Below are 25,138 nucleotides of genomic sequence, written 5' to 3'. Positions count from 1 at the left end.
TTGCCAGTTTACATCAAAAGATATGAAAAAAAAAGCTCCTGCCCTTTCATTTAGTAATTTCATGCACACAAAATTGTGCATTTTTATTATGATGATAGTGAAAAGTTGGATGCAACTTAACTGTGTAACTCTAGGAATATTGTTCAGTAAATTATGGTACATCCATGCTTGTTGCAATATTATGCAGTCTTAAAAATAACAATCACAAGGACTATAGAATATGAGAAATGCTAGTGTAGCCAATGAGAAACAATAAAATGTATGCAATAAACATATATAATACATACATGCAAAATATATACACACAAAATATATAGTTTCAAAGATATAAAAATGTTGATGTGGGCCAGTGTCAGAAGGGAATAATGTAAAATTAAGAGTAGTTGTGTTAAGATGATGTGATCATGGGTGGCTGTTTTTTTGTTTTCCAAAGTTTTCTCTTTATAATAAAAAGGCAAAGAAAAATAGGTTTTCAAAGAAAACAAGTCAGTTGCTGCAGTAACTATTCAGGTATATTGAGAATAGAAATTGTTTTCAGAACATGCCTAGAATTACCCATTATATATTTGCAGCATTGAGATGTTAAGGAGAATCTGAGTTTCTTTTGCTTTTCTCTCCCTCCTCCGCCACTTGGAATTTGTAATTTGCTGAGCAAAAAAAAATGCAGTAAATTCAGGAAGGTATTTGAGAGTTTTTAAGCAAATGATGACAATGTAAAAGGTATTTGTCCAAATTTGCATTCATACAAAACACAGAGCTGCTATGATTTCAGAATAATGTGTTTTAAATATTTTCTAAATACAGAACTGTTTCAGCACTAACAATACTTGGCTAAGAAAGTACACTTCTATGATAAGCCATAATTACTCTTTGGAAAATTATTGGGCTTAAAAAAATAATCTACCTAAAGGTGCTTGCAGTCACTTCCCTATGGTTCCTTTTCCCTCTCTTTCAGGGTATCATTGAATTTATTGTATGACAAAAATGCATGGCATTAAGACCTACTTTTTTTTTTTTTTTTAGTGTGCTTTAAGTGAAGGTTTACAGCTCAAGTTAGTTTCTCATACAAAAATTTATACACACATTGTTATGTGACCTAGTTGCTCTCCCTATAAGGTAACAGCACACTCCTCCTTTCCACCCTGGATTTCCTGTGTCCATTCAAGCAGCTCCTGTCCCTTTCTGCCTTCTAATCTTGCCTCTGATCAGGAGCTGCCCATTTAGTCTCCTGTAACTTGAGCTAAGAAGCACACTCTTCACGAGTATCATTTTATGTCTTATAGTCTAGTCTAATCTTTGTCTTGAAGAACTGGCTTCCAGAAAGGTTTTACTACCAGAGAGTCCAAGGGCCATGTCTTCCGGGGTCCCTCCAGTCTCAGACCATTAAGTCTGGTCCTTTTACTAGAATTTCAGTTCTGTACCCCACTTTTCTCCTGCTTCATCAGGGACTCTGTGTTGTGTTCCCTGTCAGGGCGGCCACTGGTGGTAGCTAGGCACCATCTAGTTCTTCTGAAGACCTATATATTTTAAATTCTAGAAAATATTTCTTTTTTAGATAAGAACCTGTGGTTAAGCTATACAAAGGGCTATTGCTATAGGTATTCATTTTTACTTTTTTCTTATACTTGTTTGAATGTCTTTTTCTGAATGTTAATTCATTTGTTAGAAGTTAATTTCAGTTCTGAAATTCTAGTTAAAACGCAGGGTCACTGGTCAATTGCATGATTAAATTGAAGGAACTGGAAAAGTTGGTAAGATTTAGTTAAAAATTATGGATTTGAGTTTTCTCCCTTCTATGTGTTAGGCTGTGCTTCTGGCCATTTTTTCTGGAATTTTGCACTCTTCCTGCTTCCTTTCATTACATTAGGCAAGGTTCCACTAGATGAGACATTTGCAGTCTTAAGACTTCCTGCCGGGGTTCAGACTTTGTATTTTTGACATTGAAGCTGTCGTTTTCCTGAAGCTGCTTAATTAGAAACACATTCATTTCAGTGTATACTGGAAAAAGCCTGGACAGCAGAGCCAGGCACACTGGGAAGTTTGAGCATTCGTGTAGCTGGCAGCTAAACTAATGGTTTACAGTTTAAGGGGAAAAAATATCATAGGGCATTTCCTTGCCCCTACGAGCGAAGAGAAGCTGAATGTGCACAGCAGATACCTTAAAAAAAAAAAAAAAAAGATGAAGAAGAAGAAAGAAAAGAAAGGACAACTCTTCTTTCACTGCAGTTGTGTATATAGTTCTTTCTGGGGCTATTACCAAATACAAAAGTCTTCTAGAAGAATAGTTCCCAAACTGTGCTGCTAATATTCAAGTCTATTTTACAGGCTTCCAAGATAGATCACTGCTGAGACCTGTAGTAAAATCTGTTGTAATGTCCGTAGACATTTTATATTCTAGGGAAGGAGTTTTGCTTGAAGAATTTTATTTGTTGAATGGTAATGAGGGAGTTGTTTCTTATTTTTAAATGTTTGAACGAGTTTAAAATGTAAATCTGATGTTTCAGAACCTTCATTGTTTATCCATTGCTTTCAGGATAAAGCCTCAATTCCTTAGCATTCAATAGGAAGCAATGCTTTCCTGCCTCATTTCTTACCACTCCTTGTTTCCCCAACCCTGTCCCCAAGAGAGCCATCCTAGTCGGTCCACTTCCACTCCCCCAGCTGGCCCAGGGGTAAGGTACCTGGTCACTCCAGTCTGAGCCAGGTACCTTTCTGCTAGGCTGTGTCCCCTTCCACAGGATGTATCACATACTAGAGAGAGACATGGGAAAGTTGCCAATCACTCCATTCCTCCCTACTCCTACACACTCCCCCAAAGAAAAAGGTTGTGTGGGAGGTGGGGCTGGGGATTTTAGGTTTGGTCATCTTGAAGTCACCATGGCACAGGGGAAGGAATGTGTATTTGGAGTCAAATCTCAGGTTTACCACTTACTTAGTTTGGCATTAGACGAATGATTTAATCTCTCTACGCCTGTTTCCTCCTCTTTAAAGTGGGGGTAATAATACTTACCTTTCTAAGTTGTTGAAAAGTTAGAAAAGATGCATATAACATGCCCCATACAAAGCCTAGCACGTTTATCACTAGTAGGTAGCAGTATAAATGATAATGTGTGAGCAAGTGTGCATGTGTGGGTGTGCATGCATACACACACACGCACACATATATACACTCTTCTGAAACCAAAGGAAGAAACAGTCCATCCAAAATGCCCAAGTTTTAAAAACTTCGGAGTTGGGTTCTCATCCACTGCTTGGGCACTAACTTAAAATCCATTGCCCAGTGAATGAAGTGGTTAGAAGATGCTTTGTGAATTAAAGTGTCATTGGATAGCATGTGTGCATTTGGGGAGGAGATGCTTGTTGGCAGCTCTCAAGTACTTTGTCCAATCAAAAGGGACAGTTAGATCGCATCTCTTGAGGGCAGAAGGAAACAGCAAATAAAAAATCTTTCTTCTTTGAGGTATGCTTTCCCTTCAACCTTGTTTGACAGCCTTTTCTGTTGTAATCATGGCAATAGTAGTTCCCATTTGTACCAGCAACTGTACTAGCGGCTCAATGTATATTTTCTCTTATTCTGATTGCAACCTTCCAGTTAGATTCCAGTATTCCATTTTAAAGATAAGCAACCGAGGCTCTGCAGTCACATAGCTGCTATAGAGCCTGACACCGAGGTTGGTACGTTTCCCATCACCCCATGCTGCTTCCAATGCTGCCCACATTTTGAAATTCTTCTGAAGTTTCCGAGACTTGGGAACAAAATGTCATATTAGGATTTTTGTTGTGAAAGGAAATGTAACTGTGCATACGTTTATTAAAGCAGTTTTTCTCCAAACAGTGAACCATCTGTAATTTTCTGTTGGAAGCCACAGACATTAAAGCAGCTGTGTGTCTGTTTCTTTTCACAGTGCTCCCATGCCCTACCTCATAGGAATCCATTTAAGTTTAATGGAGGTAAGTTGGCTCCTTCCCTCCCCGGATCTCTTTCCTTGGGCTTTTGTTTTGCTACACGGCAGTGAGAAAGACACAATATGGAGTCACAGCTCTGCACAGGGGAGCACAGGGAAGCGAAACCTCAGGTTCACTCCCCTTCCAAGTGCACAGAGCTGAGCATTCAACCACACCGTTTCCACTGGGCTCTTGTTTCCAGTGATTTTCCACTTTGCTTGGAGATTTGATTTTCACGGGTGAGGGAGTAAGGGTAGAGGGGGCAGGAGGGATGAGCTTTATTCCAGGGTTTGAATGAGGTAAGGGAAATGATTCACTTTGTAAAATGATACTTATTCTAAATCGCTATATTACTCATTTAATTGCAGAAAATGTGCTAGAGAAAAGTATACAGAAGTATAAAAAAGAAAATCAAAACTCTCCAAATACTGCTACTCCAGATTCAACCACTGTTAACGTTTTTCTCTTCTTCCTCCTAGTCTTTGTTCTATGAATATGTGGTTTTGTATAAATGTACCTAACTGATAAGGTTGTTATATGTCTGTGCAATACATTTTTATGTATATGCAGTATTTTTATGTCTTTATTTCACTTAACATATGGCAGAAGGGCTTCTATGTGTTTTTATCTATTCTCAGTAAAAAATTTTTACTGTGCTACCTATAATTCCTTTTTTTGGATATACCACAACTTAACCATTTTCCTATTGTTGGACATTTAGCCATTTATAATTTTTCACTTTTGTAGCATTGCAATGAGCATCTTTATGCATGAAGCTTTATCTGCATTTTGACTTATTTCCTTAGCATAGAAGCCCTACAGTAGAAGTGCTTGGTCAAAGCTATGACTCTGATGCCAGATTGCTTTCTGCATGACTGTACCAATTAGATAGCAATTCTTTTAAAGGACTAATCTGTGATTTTGCAAGTGCCATTAGTTTGTACCAAGTTAGACATGAATCCTAAGCCTTTCCCTCCTCAGGAGAAAGCTTAATTTTGTACTAGAGCAGAGTGGGGGCGGGGGAGGGGGAGCTTGCCTGTTTTACAGAGGAGATAAGCTCTCAGAGGGAAAATCTAAAACCATGCCTGTCTGTGATGATGCTTTGCATGTCTTAAAGGAAGTGCTACATCTCTTCTTCTGTTCCCTTCATTTCACGTCGACGAGGACCACCTGCTTCTTCACTATCTGTTGCACACTGTGCTATTGTGCTTACGAAAATGAAACAAGTTGGTTATCGAAAAACCTGTTTGTTTGACATTGAGAATCTTGATCAAAATAGACCACAGAAATCTGCTCAAATTTCTAATTTGACAGGACGGCCATGTGGCTCCTACATTCTGTTAACAGTTCCTCCCTGTCATCACCCAGCCCTAAGCACATACAGTACACAGTTTATGGACTATCTTGGATGATGCATTTAGATCAGATTGAAGAGATTTCTTCTGTGTTTTACCTTTGTTTGTCAAGTTTAGGGTTGTGTTCAATGCTACTGTATGAAAAATTAAAATGATAAGTGAATAAATGCCAGTTATTGCAGAGTTTGCTCTCTCTTGCCTCTCCTCCTACCTTCCGGACTGCTCCAGTGCAGGCTTCCTCAAGCTTTTTTTGTGTGTGTTTCTGTACCTTCAGTATTCTCCAAGCTTCCAGTCTTGGCTTTTTTTTTCTTCTCTGCATGCTCTTTAGAAATCTTGTTTAAGGCTTTTGTTTCAGCTACCAGGTCAACGTCAATGACACTCAACTGCGCTTTAACACTGGTCTGCCTCTCTCAGAACTTCAGGTCCAAATTTTCAAGTACCAATTGAATTTCACTTAGATGTACTACAGATGTCTCAAACTCAGTCTTTCCCAAACAATGTATTATCTACACACACACACACACACGCACACACACACACATTGAGCCACTCTAACCCCCAGTGTTCCCTGTCCCTGTGAATGGCACCACTGCCCGCAAAGGCACCAAAGTAGGACACACTGAGCACCGCTGAGTGGCCCCCTTCTTTATTCTTTCTCTCTAAATAGTCATCAAGTCTCTGAAATGTCTCTCACCATGTTCCTTCCTCACTGCCTTCATTGACACTTTTCTTTGCTGTCTTGGATTCTTATAAAGCTTTATTCATTCATTTGATAAGCAAAACGGGGGCCTCTTATGTTACAAGCATTTTGCTAAGTTTGGGAGGTAAGCAGATGATCCTGAAATTCAGTCCGTAGTCCTTACGTTTAGTGGGGTGCCTTCTTACCTGGTCACTCTACCTTTACTAGCCTGCCTTCCAACCCCCCTTTACATGGCCCCCACATTCTGCACAGTCTCTCCATGGCTATCAAGCCTCTTATATCCACATCCATATCCACATCCCTCCGCCCTGCATGGATAAGTCCTGCCATTCTCCTTCTCTTCCAGGAAGTCTCCTATTTTGTGTTTGTCTTTCACTGATTGTACCGCTTGCCCTGGATGATAACTGTTTGCACCCCTGACCCTCTCCTTCATCCCTTGGAGCATGAGCTCTTTGAGAACAAGGATTATGCTTCCTTCACTGTGGTGCCCTCAGCACCTAGCAGGATGCCAAGCAAACAGTATCGTCTGAGTGAATGATACCTGAAAAGAGGATTGAGTGAGTATTTGGAATATATTTAGGGGCCTTCTAATAGACAACCTGTTTTCAGGGAACCCAGTGTTAAACTTTTACTTAAAGATGGGGGCAGTAAATTTTATCCTTCTTTCTGTATGATTCTAAGGAGCCCTGGTGGTACAGCTGGTTATGGGCTCAGCTGATAACTAAAAGGTTGGTGGTTGGGACCCATCTAGCCTATCCACGGGAGGAAGACCTGAGATTACAGCCAAGAAAACCTTATAGGGCAGTTCTGCCCTGTGACATGGAGTTGCTATGAGTCGAAATTGACTCGATGGCACCTGACAACAACAACAACAATATGATCCTAAGTAATTTAAAACAAGGCCTTTTGTAGGAAAACATGCCATGCAAAATATGCATAAATTTTGAAGCTAAAACTTGAGACAAATTTTGCCCTTAGGTGAATAGGTGCACATCCACTCATCTCAGCTTTTGGAGGGCCTTAAGTGATAAGGTCTGGGAAGCATTGGCCAAGACAGACCCTAGCCCTGTTGATAGAGATTGGAGAGAGGTTTGCTATGCTGAACTCCTATGTGGTGAGCACTAAAAAGAACAAAAATAGTAGCCACCTCAATCTTGGAGCCAGCTAAGACACTTTGTAAACAAAGAAGCATTTCCTGGGGGTTTTGGGCAGTCGTGAACTACCAAATCTTGGAATTCAAGTCTCTTAATCTTCTCCCAGGGATTTCAGCTCCGACTCAGAGTGCCCTGGTCATACTTGCTGCTTGGGTTTATCTCATTCTATCATACCCTTCAGGTGAAAGAGATTTCCCCTAGGACCCATGAGCTGTAGTGTTTGGGAAGGAGCTCATACCTGGGGCCAAAGGAAAGCTCTTTAAGGAAAAAGCTCAGAAAGGCCCATCTCCTCTCACACACTAGTTTTCTTACTGGCAATTCAGCCAAAGGCTTATTTTTTACTGTCTTGTTATTTCTTCTTGAAAGCTATAGGCACCTTATTATGCCTTTGCATATGTGCCAGAATTTTTTAAACTTCAAATGAATGTGGCAGATGTTCATAAAAGTTTAGAAAAAGCTACCATAGGAAGACTTTTTAACCATTTTTATGACACTCAAATTTGTTACACAAAAGGAAATATAAATTATAGCCAGTGTTCTCATTTGAAAAAAGGTTATTTGGGGGAAAGATCTAATTTCTAGTCTTTATGTTCCTACAAGATGTTGTTGCTATTTGTTAAATGGTAACTTAGTCACCTTAAAGAGTTTGCTTTTTCTTAAAATGACAAGTTTATAGCTGTCATTTTTTTCTCTCCCCCTGCATTCTTAAAATCTTTTTTGTTTAAACAAACAATTTGAGGCTCATAGTAAGTTAGCAGAATGGACAAGGGTATTGGCATGGACCTAGTTTCTTCTTGGAGAGAATGATCATGTTAGCTGGCAGCTAGGAAATCCCACAACATGGCCAGATCATACAGTGATTGTTGTCTTTTATTCAAGCCATCTCAGTTTAGTTCAGGAGATGTTTATGCGGCCTCTCTTAGGTGCCATATCTGGGAACAGGTGCCAGGTCAGGATGGTGCTTATCCTATTTGATAAATGAAGACCTTCCTCTCTGCACCTCACAAAGCTTTGCTTATACACCTCAGAGTAACACAAGGGATGTATCCAGAAGGTATTTTGTATCATTTCAGGTGGCAGAAGGGTCAGGAAGGAGTAAGGAAAGATGATGGTAATGACACAGTTCTAGAGAGAGGCTCAAATATCCTGTAAATAAAGCTGTACCTATACCCAGAGGCAGTGAAGTATAGAGATTAGAATGTCCGCTCTGGATTCGGGCTCCCCTGCTTCCTACTTACATGATCTTGGGCAAGTTAACTGACCTCTGAGCCTTCATCTTCTCACCTGTAAAATGAAGGTAATGGCCATATCCATATTTCCCTTATAGGCTTTTTTGGGAGGATCCAGTGAGATAGTGTATGTCAAATGGCTAGCACAGTGCCTGGCATGTAAAGAGCAAAACAGATGCCTGTAATCATTGCTGTTAGTATTTCCTCAGTGGCCTTAAAGCCATTTACGTTGTTAAGTCAATGGCTTTGAAATTGTTTTAGGAACCCTTATATTCCAAGAATCATCATCCTCATTCCATAGTGAAAGAGGGTTTCAACAAAATTGGGTTGTGCCTGCCCCATTTTCTCTGGATTTGCAGTGCCAGAGGCACTGTCCCAGGCTTGAGAATGGTCCTTCTGTAGACTATGATAAATTCATTTTCAGACCCCTGCTTTACCACTTCCCTGCTGTGTTAACTTCCGACAAGATACTTTGTCTATCTTACTTTGTCTGTAAGAGTGGTTAGTACCAATCTCTTAGGATCATGGTAAAGATTAAATGAATGAGTCATGTGTATATAGCACCTTAACCCAGTAAGCAGGCATATAGTAGGTACTCAGTGTACATTCCCTTCTACAGTAGTGTCTTGAGAGCCTTCTGCACTATGCTGGGAACTCTGTATAAAATGGTGAATGTGACATCATCTTGCCCTCACAGTTTTGTCTAGAGCAGATCCAGACAAATAGAAAGTAATTGAAGTGAATTTGAAATGCTGTAGGCACTGGTAGGAGGGAAACCAAACCTAGCCTTGAGAGCTGCTCTTCTCAGAGAAAAAGAATGCCTAAACTGAAACCAACAGATAAATAAAAATTAGGTAAACCAGGGGAAGAGGGAGCTGCATCTATAAAGACTTAAAGTACAGAGCATGGGGCTTTCCAGAAAGTACGAGTAGTTCAGTGTCTGATGGGAGCATAGAGCTGAACTGAGAGGGGAGAGCTGAGGTAGGCAGGCAAGGACCAGGCCATCCAGGGCCTTGTAAGCTGTGTTAAAGAGTTTGAACTTTATAGGGCAATGGAGAGCCATTGAAGGGTGTAAATAGGGGAAGGACATGGTCAGGCCTTCTCCTTCTGGGCCATTAGAAATGCATTCCTTCCATATAAAATGCTTGGAAACTGCTTAACCATGTTAATAAAGTAAATTGATATTTATAAAGATCAAGGTAATTCTTAAGTAAATTATACACCAAAAGCATGTACATAAAATTCAGATGTGTTAGCGTCCCAAACCCAAGCTTTCGAATAGTTCCCTTGCTACCAAGTCATGGTAGAGGTGTTTGTGTTGGTGGCTTTCTTTGGGGTTTTAAGCACCATTTTTACTAGATTTTGTCTTTTCCTCTCTATCTTTGAGTACTTATCCTGCATTAGTTATTCTTCCTAGAACCCAGTTTGAGGGTGTAAATTTCGATTGTATACTAAGTGGTAGTTCCAGGCGATAGGAGCAGGGGAGTAAGTGAGACTCACGTACTAAGTTTGCAGGCCCCTGATGCTATCTCAGTCCAGTTTCAAGAGGCATGTGATGGGTGCCCAGGCACACAGCTGAACTCCCAGCAGTCTTCACTCCTCACCATTGTTCGTCTAGGAGTGCTTAGCTGTGGGCTCCTGGAAGCCTCGTTTTGCAAATGCATCAAGTGCTTGGAAGAGCACCTAGCTCTTCACCATTCAGAGGATGGCATCCAAATGCCAAGGGGAGATCTTATCTTGGTTGCTGGAATCTGGAGGCCACGTTTGCCTCTGTCTGCAGTGGGGCTCCCTGTTTAACTATGGGAATTTTACACAAAATAACAGTGGTCACTTATTTACAGATAAAAGAAGTAACATTTGTTCCTTTTGCATCTCAAAGAACCTGAAATTCTGTCAAATGAGTTAGCACCATTTTAACTAGTTTTTTCTCTCTCCCACCCCACATAAATAAGAAGTCTTTAATCCTTTGTTTTCTCTCTCTCTTTATAATACTTATTTTGAAACAGTTTCAAAGTGAGTGAAGAAGAGTGTTTCTTGTTTACTACTTTACCATTTTGCTTCTTCAGGGGACTCCACAGTTAGACAGTAGTAAAATGTAGTTCAGATTTGGAAATGCTGCAATTGGTGCAAAACCCTGAGCCATAATTATGTTCAGGTATAAATGGAGACTGGTATATGTGTCCTCACAAGACTCGAGAAATTGCAGGTGAGATTTACCTGTTAGTGCCAAATAATAATAGTCCTGCTTATAAGAAGGCAATATGTGCATGAAAAATTTCACCTGGTAGTTTCAGTCTTAGATTCATGGGAAGAATTTTGGCAAGAAGGGGAGAGGGTTGGGAGGGAACTTTAACGTGTTCTTGAGCACTTACTTACTCAGTGCCATATACTGTGCTAGGTAGGTACTTTACCTGTTTTCACATTTCAGCATTGTCAGAATCTCTCTGCAAAGTAGGAGCTATTCACATTTGTAGATGGGGAAGCTAAGGCTCAAAGAAATGAAGTAATTTGTTTCCAGCCCCTCAGCCACAATGGGCTTGTCAGACTGCAGATCCTCTGCTCTCTCCACCCTGGCCCCATCAAGCAATATGGATTATACCCCTGGCCCTGCCCCAATCCTAGGCAGAGGCCTTCACCTTGGCCTGAGCTTTTTCTTCCCAGTGAGCTTCCTGCCATGCTCTGGGGACTGTGGTGAGGTGAAAGGAGGGTTTCTGGTCTGGCAGCATCACGTTCCTCCAGAGAAGAGATCTCTGAGTACACTTGTCGCTGGGCCCAGTTACTTAGCCTCTCCAAGGCTCTATTTTCTCATTTTCAAAATTAAGATTATACTACCTAAGAAAGTTGTAAGAATGAGTTGGTATGATGGATGTGAAGAGCTTTTGAAAAATACCCTACCAAACATTAGTCTTTATAGTTAGTAGTATAAAAATAAGAGACAAAAAATAAACCCTGGAAATTATTTTGCTATGTAAAGAAAAAAGTAATTGGACAGTAGTTTGGTTTTCCTGGAATTGCCTTCGCATGCGTTTGCTATGCAAAATCACCACACATGATGTGATGTCGTATCATTCACATCCTTTGAATCCAGAGAATTCAGAGAGAAAGTTCAGAAGGCTCTGTTTACTTAGTTCCTGAAGATGGTCCTGGATTTAGCCTGATGGATTTTCCAGGAAGTTCTCTCCTCTTCACAATGGCATCTGCTTTAGACGAGTATAATTCTTAAATGCCACTTATCCTAATGTTAGAATTAGTTAATATAAAACCATTTAAAGCTCTAATAGTAATTTATATAATCAAAGGGAACAAGTACTTCAAACTGATTTAAGTATCTCTTGCAGTCAGTACATTTTCAGTCTAATTTTTTGTGATTGAAACATTCTCTTGTGAGATGAGATAACCCTCTGTTAAAGATTAGAATAACTGAGTAATTTATGAGGGAGAATCCCAGTAGAAAATGTGAAACCCTCATTGATGCTTTTGTTTTCTGATTTCCCTATCATCACTTAGCCAGTCATTCTATGTAAGTTCCTAACTTCAAAGAAAGCCTAATGTTTACAAATTGTTAGCTAAGAAAAGCTTGGACTAATCAAATTCCTGCCGCATTCAGGTAAGGAGCAGCAGGCAAAAGGCTGTATAGCAGAGTGGAAGAGGGGCTCTTGGGCTCTGGAGTCATATGGACCTAAGTTACAATTCTAGCTCCACCACCTCCTACTGTGTGACTTTAAATAAGTTCCTTTGTTTAAAGGAGGAATCAGTGTAGCAGGGAAAAAAAAAAAAAGTTATGCTTACTAGTCACACAGTTTGACCACTTTCTACAAAACTATTGTTACACTGTTCTCTTAAGAGGTGTCTATTGGAAATACTTTATTAATAATATCTACCATTGAATGAGGGTTTACTACTGTGTTCATACCTGGTGGCACAAACAGTGTCTGCTCAGCTACAAACTGAGAAGTTCTGGCGCTCTACTCCCGTAAGATTACAGACGTTGAAAACCCTATGGAGTACAATTCTATCCTGACACACATGGCATTGCCACGAGTCAGAATTGACTCCATGGCAGCGGATTTGATTTATTTTTTTTTTAATGGCACTTTAGTCATGTAGGAGCCCTGGTGGCACAGTGGTTAAGAGCTTGGATGCTAACCAAAATGTTGGCAGCTCAAATCCATCAGCCACTCCTTGGAAACCCTATGAGGCAGTTCTACTCCACCCTATAGGGTTGCTATGAGTCAGAATCGACTCTATAGGACAGAGTAGAACTGCCCCCATAGGGTTTCCAAGGCTGTAAACCTTTATGGAAACAGACTGCCACATCTTTCTCCCACGGAGTAGCTAGGGGGTTCTAACCACTGACCTTCTAGTTAGCAGCTGAGTGCTTTAACCACTGTGTCACCAAACACAAAAAAACAAACTGCCATTGAGTTGATTCCAACTCATAGCGACCCCATAGGGGTTCCAAGGCTGTAAATCTCTATAGAAGCAGACTGTCACATCTTTCTCCCACAGAGCCGCTGGTGATTTTGAGCCGCTGACCATTTGGTTAGCAGTTCATTGTTTTAACCACAGTGCCACCAGGGCTCCTTTAATGTGGGTGTAAATTAAAAAAAAAAAAAAAACTTGGTGCTGTCAATTCCAACTCATAGCGACCCGATAGGACAGAGTAGAACTGTCCCACAGGGCTAAAACCTGTTGCCGTTGAGTCAATTCTTACTAATAGCCTACCCTCTAGGGCAGAGTAGAACTGCCCCACAGGGTTTCCAAGGAGAGGCTGGTGGATTCGAACTGCAGACCTTTTGGTTAGCAGCTGAGCTCTTAACCACTGCGTCACCAGGGCTCCTCATATATGGGTATAAAAGCGGTAAGTTCTCCTTTAAAAAAAGCTAAAAGACTCTGCCCTCTCATCCTTTATTTTTAATGAGTTTGGTTTTTTCTAAATTGACATTAGTTTGTAGGCACTTTTCACTGAGCACAGCCACATGGTACTGGTGACTTCTTTTCATAAACTCCTTGCAAGTGATTAAGGGCGGGGCCATTGTGGGAGCTCAGAGACCTGCAGTGTGATGATTGAAGAGAGTACCCTTGGCCTAGTCAAATCTCACTTGGAATCGGGGCACATGTGGTTTTGTTTAACACCATGCTCCGCCGTCTCATGGTATGGGTTTGTGACCATCAGGCATTTGTTGTTGATATGTGAGGTCACCGCAGTAGGGGTGTTTGTCAACCAAATTAAACTTCCTCTTAATGACCTAAATAATTGATTCGGAAGGCCTCTAAATGGGCCACAGCAGTGTATAAGTAGCTGAAACACAGCATTTTCTGCACAAATTATTTGGTGGTGGTGTTTTGTTTTGTTTTTGTTGGAAGGAAAAACTGTGTTTGGAGCATGGGCTTTTGGGTAGACAGTGAGCCTGTATTTGAATCCGACTCTGCCATTTGTCTCTGTGCAACTTGGGCAAGTCACTGAACTGCTGTGCATGTATGTCTTAACATCCCCGTCTGCAAACCAGGCACCTACCTTCGAGTGGTGACAAACAAAATAATATGACTAAAGTGCAGTGCACAGTACTAGGCCCTCACTCAGTGGTGGATGTTATTAGTAAAGTATTTCCAATATGCATTTCTTAAGAGGACAGCTTAACTATAGTTCTGTACAAAGTGGTCAAACTGTGTGATGTAGTAACCATTACATTTTTTTTTCCTACTAATTTCTCTATAACCTGCTTCCTGTACTAAAGGTAAACATCCATGGACAAAAGGACAATTAAAATTGAAGTCTGTAAACCTCCATTTACATATTATTTGGTTCTCAGCTGATTTCAAAATTAATTTAAAGTTGAATGTTTAGAATGTATACCATTTAGGCTACAAAAGGGTGGGTTTTTTCTTTGCCCATTGGATGCTGACATGAATGATCCAAGTTCATGTCTGCAGGTAAATATTGGGCCGCTGTGTTCGGAAACCCTGGTGGTGTAGTGGTTAAGTGCTATGACTGCTAATCAAGAGGTCGGCAGTTCGAATCCTCCAGGCGCTCCTTGGAAACTCTATGGGGCAGTTCTGCTCTGTCCTATAGGGTCGCTATGAGTCGGAATCGACTCGACGGCAGTGGGTTTATGCTGTGTTCAGAACCACAGGCATTGGCTGAGGGCTTTTCTTCAGTACGATCGAGTGGCATCACAGTTTAGTTTGTAGTTGGAAGTTACCAGCATCCTAGAGTGCTTTATGTGTCTTGCCTAAAATCCTTCCCTCCATAACCCAAATATCTGACAAAAGCTAAAAGCTGCAGACTGAGGTTGCCTAGACTTCTGGACCCTTTCTAAGGCAAATATAATATCAAGTCAGTACAAAAGGAGGCAAGGTTTTGTAAGTTCAGGTGGTAATAAATTTACATCCGCCTGCTTCAGCATTGGATTGCAAATAATTCATACTGACCGAATGGGTTAAATTATGAAGCTTGATAAGCACATATGCGCATTATCCATCCCTAGCTTTAGGAAAGAAAAAAAGAAAAAGATAGCTATGAGTTTGGAAGTCATCCCAATTTTTAAAAATAAGAGAATTTGGACATTTTGGCATATGGGGTTTTTTAAATGAAATTTCATGGAACTGAAAACAGTCAATTTTAGGTTTCCAAAAATTGTTTTGATTTTCATTGGTATAAATTTGCTGCACATGGTTTTAGGGAAGTTCTGAGAGATGCATTTGGGACTTTAGGGTTGATTTTTTTTTTTTTGAGATTTGTGATTTATTTTTAAAAGGTGGTTTTTTTTTTTTTTTTTTTTTTTTTTTTGTTTTTTCTGACTCACAGTATAAATCTCAGGAGACCAAGGACAGTTTCCATTTCTAAGGGCGGTTTTTGGTAATGACATCATTAAGCATTGCCGAACACTTGGACTGTGGCTGAATTGTTGAGCCTCATTTCAGCACCTTTTGGACACTGTCCCGAAGATTGCTCTTCCCCCATCTTGGAGCTAGAATTCTGCGGCCAAGTGATTTGGGCCATGCCATTAGCAGCAGCTGCTGGTGATAAGCACTGTGAGAGTCACCTGTGTAGGGTCAGGCTTATTGCACATCAAGGTTTGGCAGTGTCGGAAGAGAGGGAAGATGCCCAGGAGGGGGCTTCAGGCCACCTGCTGTGTCAGGATCAAAGGGTTGAAAGGTCAGAGGGCACAGCTCCCTTAACCCTATCTGTCTGTGCAATAGCTATTTCAGATTGTAAATCTGGGCGATTTCATTAAGTCCTCCTGGCTGCTACTGGGGCATGAAATAATAAAATTTTATATCTGTTGCCTTTCCTGCCTCTGGCAGTAAGGTTGATACATTCTCTGCAAGTTGGGGGCATCTTTATGAAAACCTTTCCTGGAATGGTCGGCACAGCCCTAATGAAGCCTCGGATTGGAAAATTGGTGTGCACAGGACATCGTCCTCTGGAAATGTTTTCAAAAAAAAGGAAAAAAGATCACACAAACCATTTAGTAGCCTTTTAGATTTATGTAGCACCTCTCTTCTGAAAAGGAGGTCCCCAGAATATTACCTTTCTGCGAAATGCTCGATCTTATACGCAGAAGGAGAGGCGAGCTTTCTCCAGGCCGCTGCTTATTAAACAGCCCCAGTTCTAATGACTCCAGAGCCCTTTCTTTTGCATGGCCCCACGCTGCCATACAGATATTACTCGTCACTCGGCAGACCTTTTGGGTGTTTTTAGAGACATGTGTCCTGAATATGATTTTCCAAATATTTTTCCTAGACCTTAAAGTTGTTATGGACCTTTAAGGCCCCTTGGCTCTTGGGCAAGACAAATCACCATAATGGCTGCCCCTTTACTGCCCACATGTTTAAGACCCCCTGTAGTTTGTTTGAAAAAGTTAAGAGATTTTCACAGTGAAGGTGCCATTTCTGAAATTTAAAGTGTTCCTTTTCGCCAGGAGATAAGTTCACTCTGATTAAGTCCGTAATTCTCACTAAGCCACGTTTATGGGGGCAATAAACAATGTTTCAGCGTGCTTGTTAAATTGGGTTTCCAACCTCTCCACTCTTTAAAAATTGACATTTCAAATAAAAGGCAGGTGGAGATGGGGGTCCAGGTTTGCTGTGTTTAGTGATGAATGAATGATGGCAAGTGGCAGTACTATGGTAGGAACAAGGTCCTATTTTATGAGGAGGTGACCCCAAACCATTTGGGGACTACAGAATTAGCATCCCCTGATTCCCCCAGTGAAACTCTTCATTCCCAGTTTCATTGTTTCAAATTGGGTGGCTAATATTTTTGAACTCCTGGCCAGCTGCATTACACTTGTTGTTTAATTTTCACAGCAAGTCTTTGGTCTGGTAATGGTAGCCTTATTCTACAGATGACAAAATTTAGGCACAGAAATGTTCAGTAAATTGTCCATAGTCACACAGCAGACCAGAATTCAAGCCCAGTGGTTTCATTGTATGAAGTGTTTTAGCATGTGCAAAAGCAAAATATGATCCTGACACTGCTTTTAGGATCAATTTGCTGTTACATTTCTGACACTCTGATAATTTCTATGCATAGAAGACACAAAAGTGACAGTGACGGTCACTGTCCTCAGTATTTTTTAAGCACTAACTCTGTGCCAGAAAGTAGAAGGGGCTACACAGAGAGGAAAAAGGGACTCGGCTTTGGGATCAGGCAGTCCCAAGCTCAAATCCCAGCTCTGTTATTACTCTGGGGTCTTGGGTGAGTTATGTCACCCCTTGGAACTTCAGTTTTCTCTTCTGTGAATTGGGAATAATAATGCCTGTTTCACAAGGTTGCTTTGGGAATCAGATTACATAATATATATTAAAATACAGTATGTTTAAAGACTCTACAAGGCTTTATAGATTACAGTGGTAAATGTTAAACTGCAGGAAATGTTAACATAGTAAGGTTGAAACGTTATTTTCAGAGAAAAGTGACAGGCACACATGAAATAATTAGAAAGAAAACTAAACAAGTCATAATTAAGAACTGAAGTATGTGTTGCCCACTGTACTTGGTTTAGGACTCAGAGAAGGCAGCTTGCCGTGGGAGAGAGAGTAGTCAGGAAGGGTTATAGAAAAGCAGAGTCTTAGGGATGGAGATAATCATGGTGATCTACATCTGCGTCATGCTTCACATCTTACCAAATGCCCTACCATCTCATCTCTAATTTGTGCATTGCAACAGTGGCGTTGACATCTTTCTGGTTTTCCTGTTATACATGAGGAAACTGAGTCTCCAGCAGCAGGGAGCGTGCTTCAGTTTGAGGCAAAACACCAGTGGGGTCAGAGGTGTAAATAGGCTCACCTCTCCATTCCACAGAGCAGACAGGAGTCCCGGCTGGCTGGGGTGCTGTATGGTGGGCTGCCAAGAGTGTGGGCACAGCCAAGCTCTCAGAGGGAGGCAAGCTGGCAGTGACCGAGCTCTACCTTATGGCTGGCACTAAATGAAACACCTGCTCTACAGTGTCTGCTTTATCTCTTCAACAATACTGAAGGTAGGATTAGAATCTCCATCTCACAGAGAAGGAAACTGACAGTAAAGAAGGCTAAGTGCCTTGCCTAAAGCTACCCAGCTAGAAAGAGCAAAGATACCAACCCTGGGCCCAGGACCACCTGGAGAATACTCTTATGTAGAGGGGAGGGATTCAGGAAAACTCCATGTGAATGGAGATGTTCCACCGGAGTGAGGTCTCTTTCTCACTTTAACAGTATATTACTATGCCCCTTTGTAGATTTAATGGTATGTAGCTTTTACCTCCTCCCACCCCATCCTTGCCTTCCCACAAGTAAGTTGGGAACCCCTGAGTTCAAAGATCATGTTTTAAACATTTCTGTGTCCTTACAACCTGGCATAAAGTTGACATGAAAGGATGGATGGATGACTATGTGAACACATGACTGACTGAATGAGTGCATGAATGGACCAATGGCTGGATGGTCAGGAAAGGAGCCATTGGAGAAATAGCCTCTTTGTTGACTAGGGTTGAAAAAAATCTCTGAACTTGTTAATGATAGTCAGTGCTTATTACCTTGTGGGGATTTGGCCTGACCTGTGAGGTACTTACACCCCTTCCCTCCCCACCAAACTTCTGTTTCTGTTTAAAGCACGCTGGGAAATTCCAGCGGTATTTTGAGGGGTCCTCTGAACTGTCGGGCTTAGATTTTTAATTTTGTAGAGCAGGAAGAAGCAAATCAGTGACTCCTGGCTCCAAAGAAAAGCCACTACGTTTATCAACTGCTTGGCAGCTCAGTGACCTTTGGGGCCTAAGGAAGGGAAGGAAAATGTCACTCTTTCCTCTGAGTGTATCCAAGATTTCAGGAGGGAATAAAAAATTTAGAATACCTGAATATTTGCCTTTCCTGTTCCTGTCCTTTCCACTTTCTTACTTCTCTTTCCCTTCCCTCCTATGAGGCCACCAGCTCCCCATGCTGTCCTTTGTTGTGTGTTCATATATATGCGCATGTATTTGAGCATATTTTATATCTGCTCTATAGTGCAAAGAATGCCGGCTCCTGGAACCCAGATTCAAATCTTTTCTCTGACATACACTAGTTGTTTAAGAACATGGGTACAAATTAATCTCTTAAACCTCAGATTCCTCATCCATCACATTGCTATAATATTCTGTAGGAAACCCTTTCCTCCCTGGACATTTTTTGTTGTTGGCATAGAAAAAAATTTTTTAATATTTTATTGTGCTTTAGGTGAAAGATCAATAGTTGTATTGTAGATGACCACTCACAAGCTTCTAAGATCCCAGACGCTACTCACCAAACTGAGGTGTAGAACATTATCTTTGTGAACTATGTTATGCCAATTGACCAAGTTGTCCTCCGAGATTATGGTCCCAAGCCTTTTGGCCCAGTAAACCAATCCTGCGGGTTGTTTGGATATGTCTAGGAAGCCTCCGTAACTGTGCCCCCTGTGGTTTGTTATATATGTGGATATGTATGCAGCACACATGAACGTGTGTGTACCTGTGCCTACATGTACACCTATACATGCATGCACATTTACTTGCATGTGTTATGCATCCATATCTACCTGTGTAACCACACAAGTTTTTTAGTTATTTTTACTGTTGTTGCAAAATTGAATGTGTTATAGCATTTACCGAAATTGTCCCTTTTTCTCATGTACTTCTCCCCGTCCCCCCCCAAAAAAAACCGTTGCTGTCGAGTCGATTCCAACTCAGAGCTGCCCCACAGGGTTTCCAAGGAGTGCCTGGTAGATTTGAACTGCCGACCTTTTGGTTAGCAGCTGTAGCACTTAACCAGGGTTTGCATGTATTTCTTAGAGTCTTTATTTACCTTGGTCAAGTTGTGCTGACTTCACCCATATTTGGGACTGCCTTTCCCATCACCAAAAGTAATAAGTGTCAACTTTCACCAAAAAAACAATAAAATACTATCAAAAATTTCAAAGGAGGGGAAAGTAACAAGTGTCTACTATCTAGAAAATGATTCCCCTTCCTTTTCCCTCCCATCCGTGGTAACCATCAAAGAACTTTGCTTTCTCTGTATATACCTGTTCTTGACTTTTTATAATAGTGGGGCCATACAATATTTGTCTTTTTGTGATTGACTTATTTCACTCAACATAATGTCCGCAGATTCACCCACGGTATGTTTTGCTGACTCCTTATTATTATTTATAGAAAAAAAAAAAATAGTTGCATAATATTCCATTGTATTTATGTTTGTACTACAATTTATTTATCTGTTCTTCCTTTGATGGGCACTTATGCTGTTTCCATGTTTTTGCTATTGTAAATAATGTAGCTGTGAACATAGGGGTGCATATGTCTATTCATGTCATTGCTCTTATATCTCTGGGATATATACCTAGGATTAGGATTGCTGGATCATAAGGTATTTCTATTTCTAGCTTTTTTTAGGAAGTGCCATACTCTTTTCCATAGTGGTTATACCATTTTACAATCCTACCAGCAATGTATAAGAGCTCCCGTCTACCCTACAACCTCGCCAGCATTTGTTGTCTTCTTTTTTTGATCGTTGCCATTTTTCAGGGGTGAGATGATATCTCATTGTAGCTTTGATTTACATCTCTCTAATGGCTAATGATCAAGAGCATCTTTTCATGTATTTGTTGGCTGCTTGAGTGTCCTCTTTGGCAAAGTGTTTGTTCATGTCCTTTGCCCATTTTTTATTGAATTGTCTTTTTGTTGTTGAGTTGTTGAAGTTTTCTATGTATTTTAGAGATCAGACCTTTATCAGATATGTCATTGCCAAAGATTTTTTTCCAGTCCATAGGTTCTTTTTTACTCTCTTGGTAGAGTCTTTTGATGAGCGTAAGTATAATTTTTAGGAGGCCTCAGTTATCTAATTTATCTTCTGTCATTTGTGTATTTTTAGTTTTGTTTGGTAGACTATTTATGCCAAAAATTAGGTCCCCTAGTTTTGACCCTATGTTATGTTCCAGGAACTTTATAGTTTTAGCTTTAACATTTAGGTCTCTGATCCATTTTTAGTTACTTGTTATGCATAGTGTGAGGTATGGATCTTGATTCACTTTTCTGCATATGAATATCCAATTTGCCATCACCATTTATTAAAGAGACTATGTCTTCACCATTGAATGGACTTGGACCCTTTGCTTCCCTGTGAATTTTAATGGAGCCTGGATCAGGCTGCTTAAGGGCTTGATTCATCTGATATGTGCCCCATATAATGTCTATCACATTATGAATGCTCAATATGTTTATTGGTCAAAGCAGTGCATCAGAGCAAATAATGTGATGCATTAGGTATTTTGGAAGTATTGGTGTCAGAACTGGGTTCCATCTTTAGCTCCACTGCTTCTTAGTTGTATGACTTTGGACAAGTTATTTTTACCTCACTGACCCTTGTTATCCTTCTCTCTCCACAGAGGTGTCATGAGGATTGCAATAAATAATACATTTGAAGGGTTAGGCCGCAGGAGAAATGCACTAACTAGTAACTGCTTATTTTTTGTTATGAGAGTCAGTGAGATGACGGATGCAGAGTATGTAACCCAGTGCCTGGCACCTACAGGCTCCCTGTAAAGTTAGCTGTGACTGGGCCAGTCATGGAACTGTAAGAGTATAGTTAGGGTAAGAGGTGACTGAGTGAAATTCAGCAACAGTCATTTAAGATAAAGTTTTAAGATGTAATTTTTGGTTTAATTTTAACCATGTTCTCTTCCTTTTGAGATTGAAAAAAAACTACTGAGAAGTCATACTTGAGAGGACATACAACGTAACATCAGGAGCCACATGGGTTGTACCTCTTTCACAGAGGAATGAATTTATACTGGACTTGCTTTGAGCCAATGCAAAGCACTTTGTGGGCATGATAATGCTCTGATTCGAGAGGACACCCCGTCCTCTTGAAGTGAGGTGTCTTTGTAGGAAGTTGGCCTGGACCCATCCCCTTTGCTTAGCCACCAGTTGCTGGTCTCAAGGGTGCTGCCTCAGGTGCTGGCTTGACTACAGAAGAGAAGGCTGTACTTTCTGGTCTCGGGGTATCACCTGACAGGGAGGTCTCCCTGTGGTCCACACCAGCACCCTGGGCAGATGGGAACTTGGCCATGTGGGCTTGAAATAAATGTTTCTGTTTATTTGGTGAGTTTTTCCCCCTTAATCCTCTCATAACCATATGTATTGAGTAGTTATAGCCCCATTTTATAGATGAAGAAACCTAGGCTCAACTAAGTTAAATAACTTGCCCTGGGTCCGGTGACTAGGAATTGAAGAAGATAAAATCCAAACCCAGTTCATGTGACCCATGATCCTTCTACACAGTCCTGCTGCTCCCCCAGATCAAGCTGACTTGGGGCTGCAGAGGTGTCTCAGAAGGTGTCCAGTAACGTTGCTGCTCTGCTCTTCACTGGAGAGGCTGCAGGAAGGACTGAAGAAGCAGTGTGTGTCCTGGAGATGTCTACCATTGCAAACAAATTTTTCTTTTGCCACAGCTAAATGTATTCTAGGTTGAATCTTTTTTTATTCATATAGTTTCTACTGTATTGTTTCTTCACAGTAATAATTGCTCACACCCAGTGCTTATTATATACCAGACACTATGCTAAGTACTGTACACGCATTAGCTCATTTATGCCCATAACAATCCAATGAAGCCAGTATTATTTACATTTTTGTAAGCTTTTAATTGAAATATGACATTCATAGGGAAAAGGGCTCCCTTCCTAAGTAGATAGCTGGATGAGTTTTTACTAAGTGAACACACCATATAACCACCACACAGATCAAGAACCAGGACATTACCAGCCCCGAGAAGCCCCTCTTGTGCTCTCTTCCAGTCACTGTCTCTCTCTGACCCAAGGGTAACCACTCACTTGAGTGTCATTCCTATTTATTTCATTATACAGATGAGAAAACTGAGGTATGAGGAGGTTAACTAGTTTTCCCCAAGTTAGCACAGAGTTAGCTGGCAGAGTTTGGATTCAGACTCAGGCAGCCTGGCTCCAGAGGGATGTGTTCCTATCCCTGAGACATAGCCAGGAAAAGAACAATAGGTTGGTGGTAGTTTAAAGTTTAGTAGCACAGAATTATAATAGTAGGGTCTTACTAGCTTCTTTTGGTCCGAAAATCATTTGTTTGAATTCTTACAGTCTTAGAGCTCTAATCCATTTTACTGACATAACTTCGGAATTGCAAGCATAGAAACTCACGTTTAATAGCCCACGTTTATACATCACTTACTGCACATCAGATACTGTGTTCGTGCCTTTATCTCACTTTCTCCTCATAACAAAGCTGTGCAGTAGGTAATATCATCCTGTCTTATAGATGAGAAACCTGAAGCTCAAAAGGAAAGACCTTGCTTAAGGTTATACAACAGTAGCAGAAGCAAGGCATGAATCTGACTGTCTTGTTCCAGAGCCCATGGTCTTAACCACTGTCTTAACTGCTGTCTTACTTTCTGTCAACTATGAATTAATCTGCGCTAATTAATCGTGATCATTTTACATGAATGCTATCATTTTCATCATTATTGTTAATCCCATCTCACTCCCTTGAACAAACTACGATCTGTCCATTTGGGCTTACACTGACATCTGCTGCAAGGCCTGCTTCCCAGTAAAGTGGATCCAGCCACAAGCATTTCATGCTTTCTCCAGTTAGTGAGCATTTCCCTGTGTCAGGCACTGTGCTGGGGCTGGTGGTGCAGGACCAATAAGACACGGCTTTGTCCTGAAGATGCTCCCTTTTTTATAAGGACGACAGAAAAGATTCACTGAGTGCTGGCACAGTTACACCATGCATGTCACCTCACTGCACCCACAACCACTTCCTAGGCAGGGAGCCTGGCACTCAGCTATACCATCTGTCTGTGGAGGCAGAGCTGGAGCTGGCTCTCAGCTCTTCAAGCCCCAGGACCAGCTTCTTTCCTCCACATCAAGCCCTCAATAGCCTTGCCAGGTAAGCACCACGTGCTCCTGACTGCACTTTAGAGCCCTTAGATTATGTTGCCAGTGGTAACTCTTGCCCTCATTCTGTGATCTGATTCCAAATCCTTCAATTTGCTATAGGCAGCCCACTCTCCTCCATGGACAGGCAAGTCACCTCCATCTGAGTGGGGGGGGGGGGTGTGCTAGTGTGATTTGAACAAGGATAGTTGATATTATTTTCTGTTTTAGGAATAAACCTGTTGTTTTCATACTACCAACTTTAGAAATTAAAGCACAACAAAACTTTCTTGGCTAGGAGAAAGTGACATACCAAGGGTAGGGTGATTCTCAGATGGCCCTCTACGTTTGTATAGGGGAACATATCTGAGTCTTAAGGGGTGTCTTAGTTATCTAGTGCTGCTATAACAGAAATACCACAAGTGGATGGCTTTAGCAAAGAGAAATTTATTCTATCATAATCTAGTGGCTACAAGTCCAAATTCAGGGTGTCAGCTCCAGGGGAAGGCTTTCTCTGTCAGCTTTGGGGGAAGGTTCCTATCATCAGTCTTTTCCTGGACTAGGGGCTTCTGTGTGCAGGAACCCTGGGTCCAAAAGACATTCTTTGCTTCCAGTGCTGCTTTCTTGGTGGTAGGAGGGCCCTCACTCTCTGCTTGCTTCTCTTTCATCTCTTGTAAGATAAAAGGTGGTGCAGGTCACACCCTAGGGAAACTGCCTTTACATTGGGTCAGGGATGAGACTGGAGCAAGGGTGTTACAATCCCACCCTAATCTTCTTTAACATAAAATTACAATCACAAAATGGGAGACAACCACACAATACTGGGAATCATGGCCTAACCAAGTTGACACATGTTTTGGGGGGACACAATTCAATCCATTACAGGAGGCATTGCATTTTTATGTTTATCCTAGCATGGCATGGGCTGAAAAACGAAGTTAAAAAAAAAAAAATCCTGGGCTACACAGAAAAGGAGAGGGACGGACAAGGAGCCAAACACAGCCACAAGTCTGAGTGTACATTGAGTAATGGTCCTAAGAAAGATTACCTTGTCATCTGCCATTCATTCACTGTCACTCATGCATTGTTATCTTTTATGGTCTATTGTAATTTTATTCTATGTTCTGGACATAGTATTAATGTGTTTATCAGCTTCACTGAGTTGTAATTTATATATAATAAATCACTCATTTAAAGTGTATGATTCAATGAATTTTGGCAGTTTTATACACTCATGAAACCACCACCACCACCACAATAAAGATATAGGATATTTTCATCACTCTCAAAAGATCATTCATTTTTAGTTAACACACACTTAAGTTGCACTTCCCATGTGCCAGACACTACTGTAA

At 40.9% G+C, this 25,138-nt stretch overlaps 1 protein-coding gene across 21 annotated transcripts in view; it reads left to right on the top strand.

Moving 5' to 3' along the window:
• The window catches only part of DENND1A (DENN domain containing 1A), a 568,035-nt gene that overhangs the window by 325,419 nt on the left and 217,478 nt on the right, over window positions 1-25,138 (top strand). For 20 of the 21 annotated variants that reach the window (XR_007518642.1, XM_049895683.1, XM_049895689.1 and 17 more), the window contains one exon: window positions 3,906-3,951. The exons of the other annotated variant lie outside the window; for it this stretch is intronic. Coding sequence is in view for 19 of the 20 variants with exons in the window: in XM_049895683.1 (XP_049751640.1) it covers window positions 3,906-3,951 (46 nt within the window). In the remaining variant the exon portion in view is untranslated. The remainder of the gene's footprint in view (window positions 1-3,905; window positions 3,952-25,138) is intronic. 21 annotated transcript variants of the gene reach the window in all.

The sequence above is a fragment of the Elephas maximus genome, chromosome 9, assembly GCF_024166365.1.
Source record: "Elephas maximus indicus isolate mEleMax1 chromosome 9, mEleMax1 primary haplotype, whole genome shotgun sequence".
Lineage (NCBI taxonomy): Eukaryota > Metazoa > Chordata > Mammalia > Proboscidea > Elephantidae > Elephas > Elephas maximus.
Note: the sequence above shows the minus strand (reverse complement) of the source record. Positions and strands in the feature narration are given on the sequence as shown.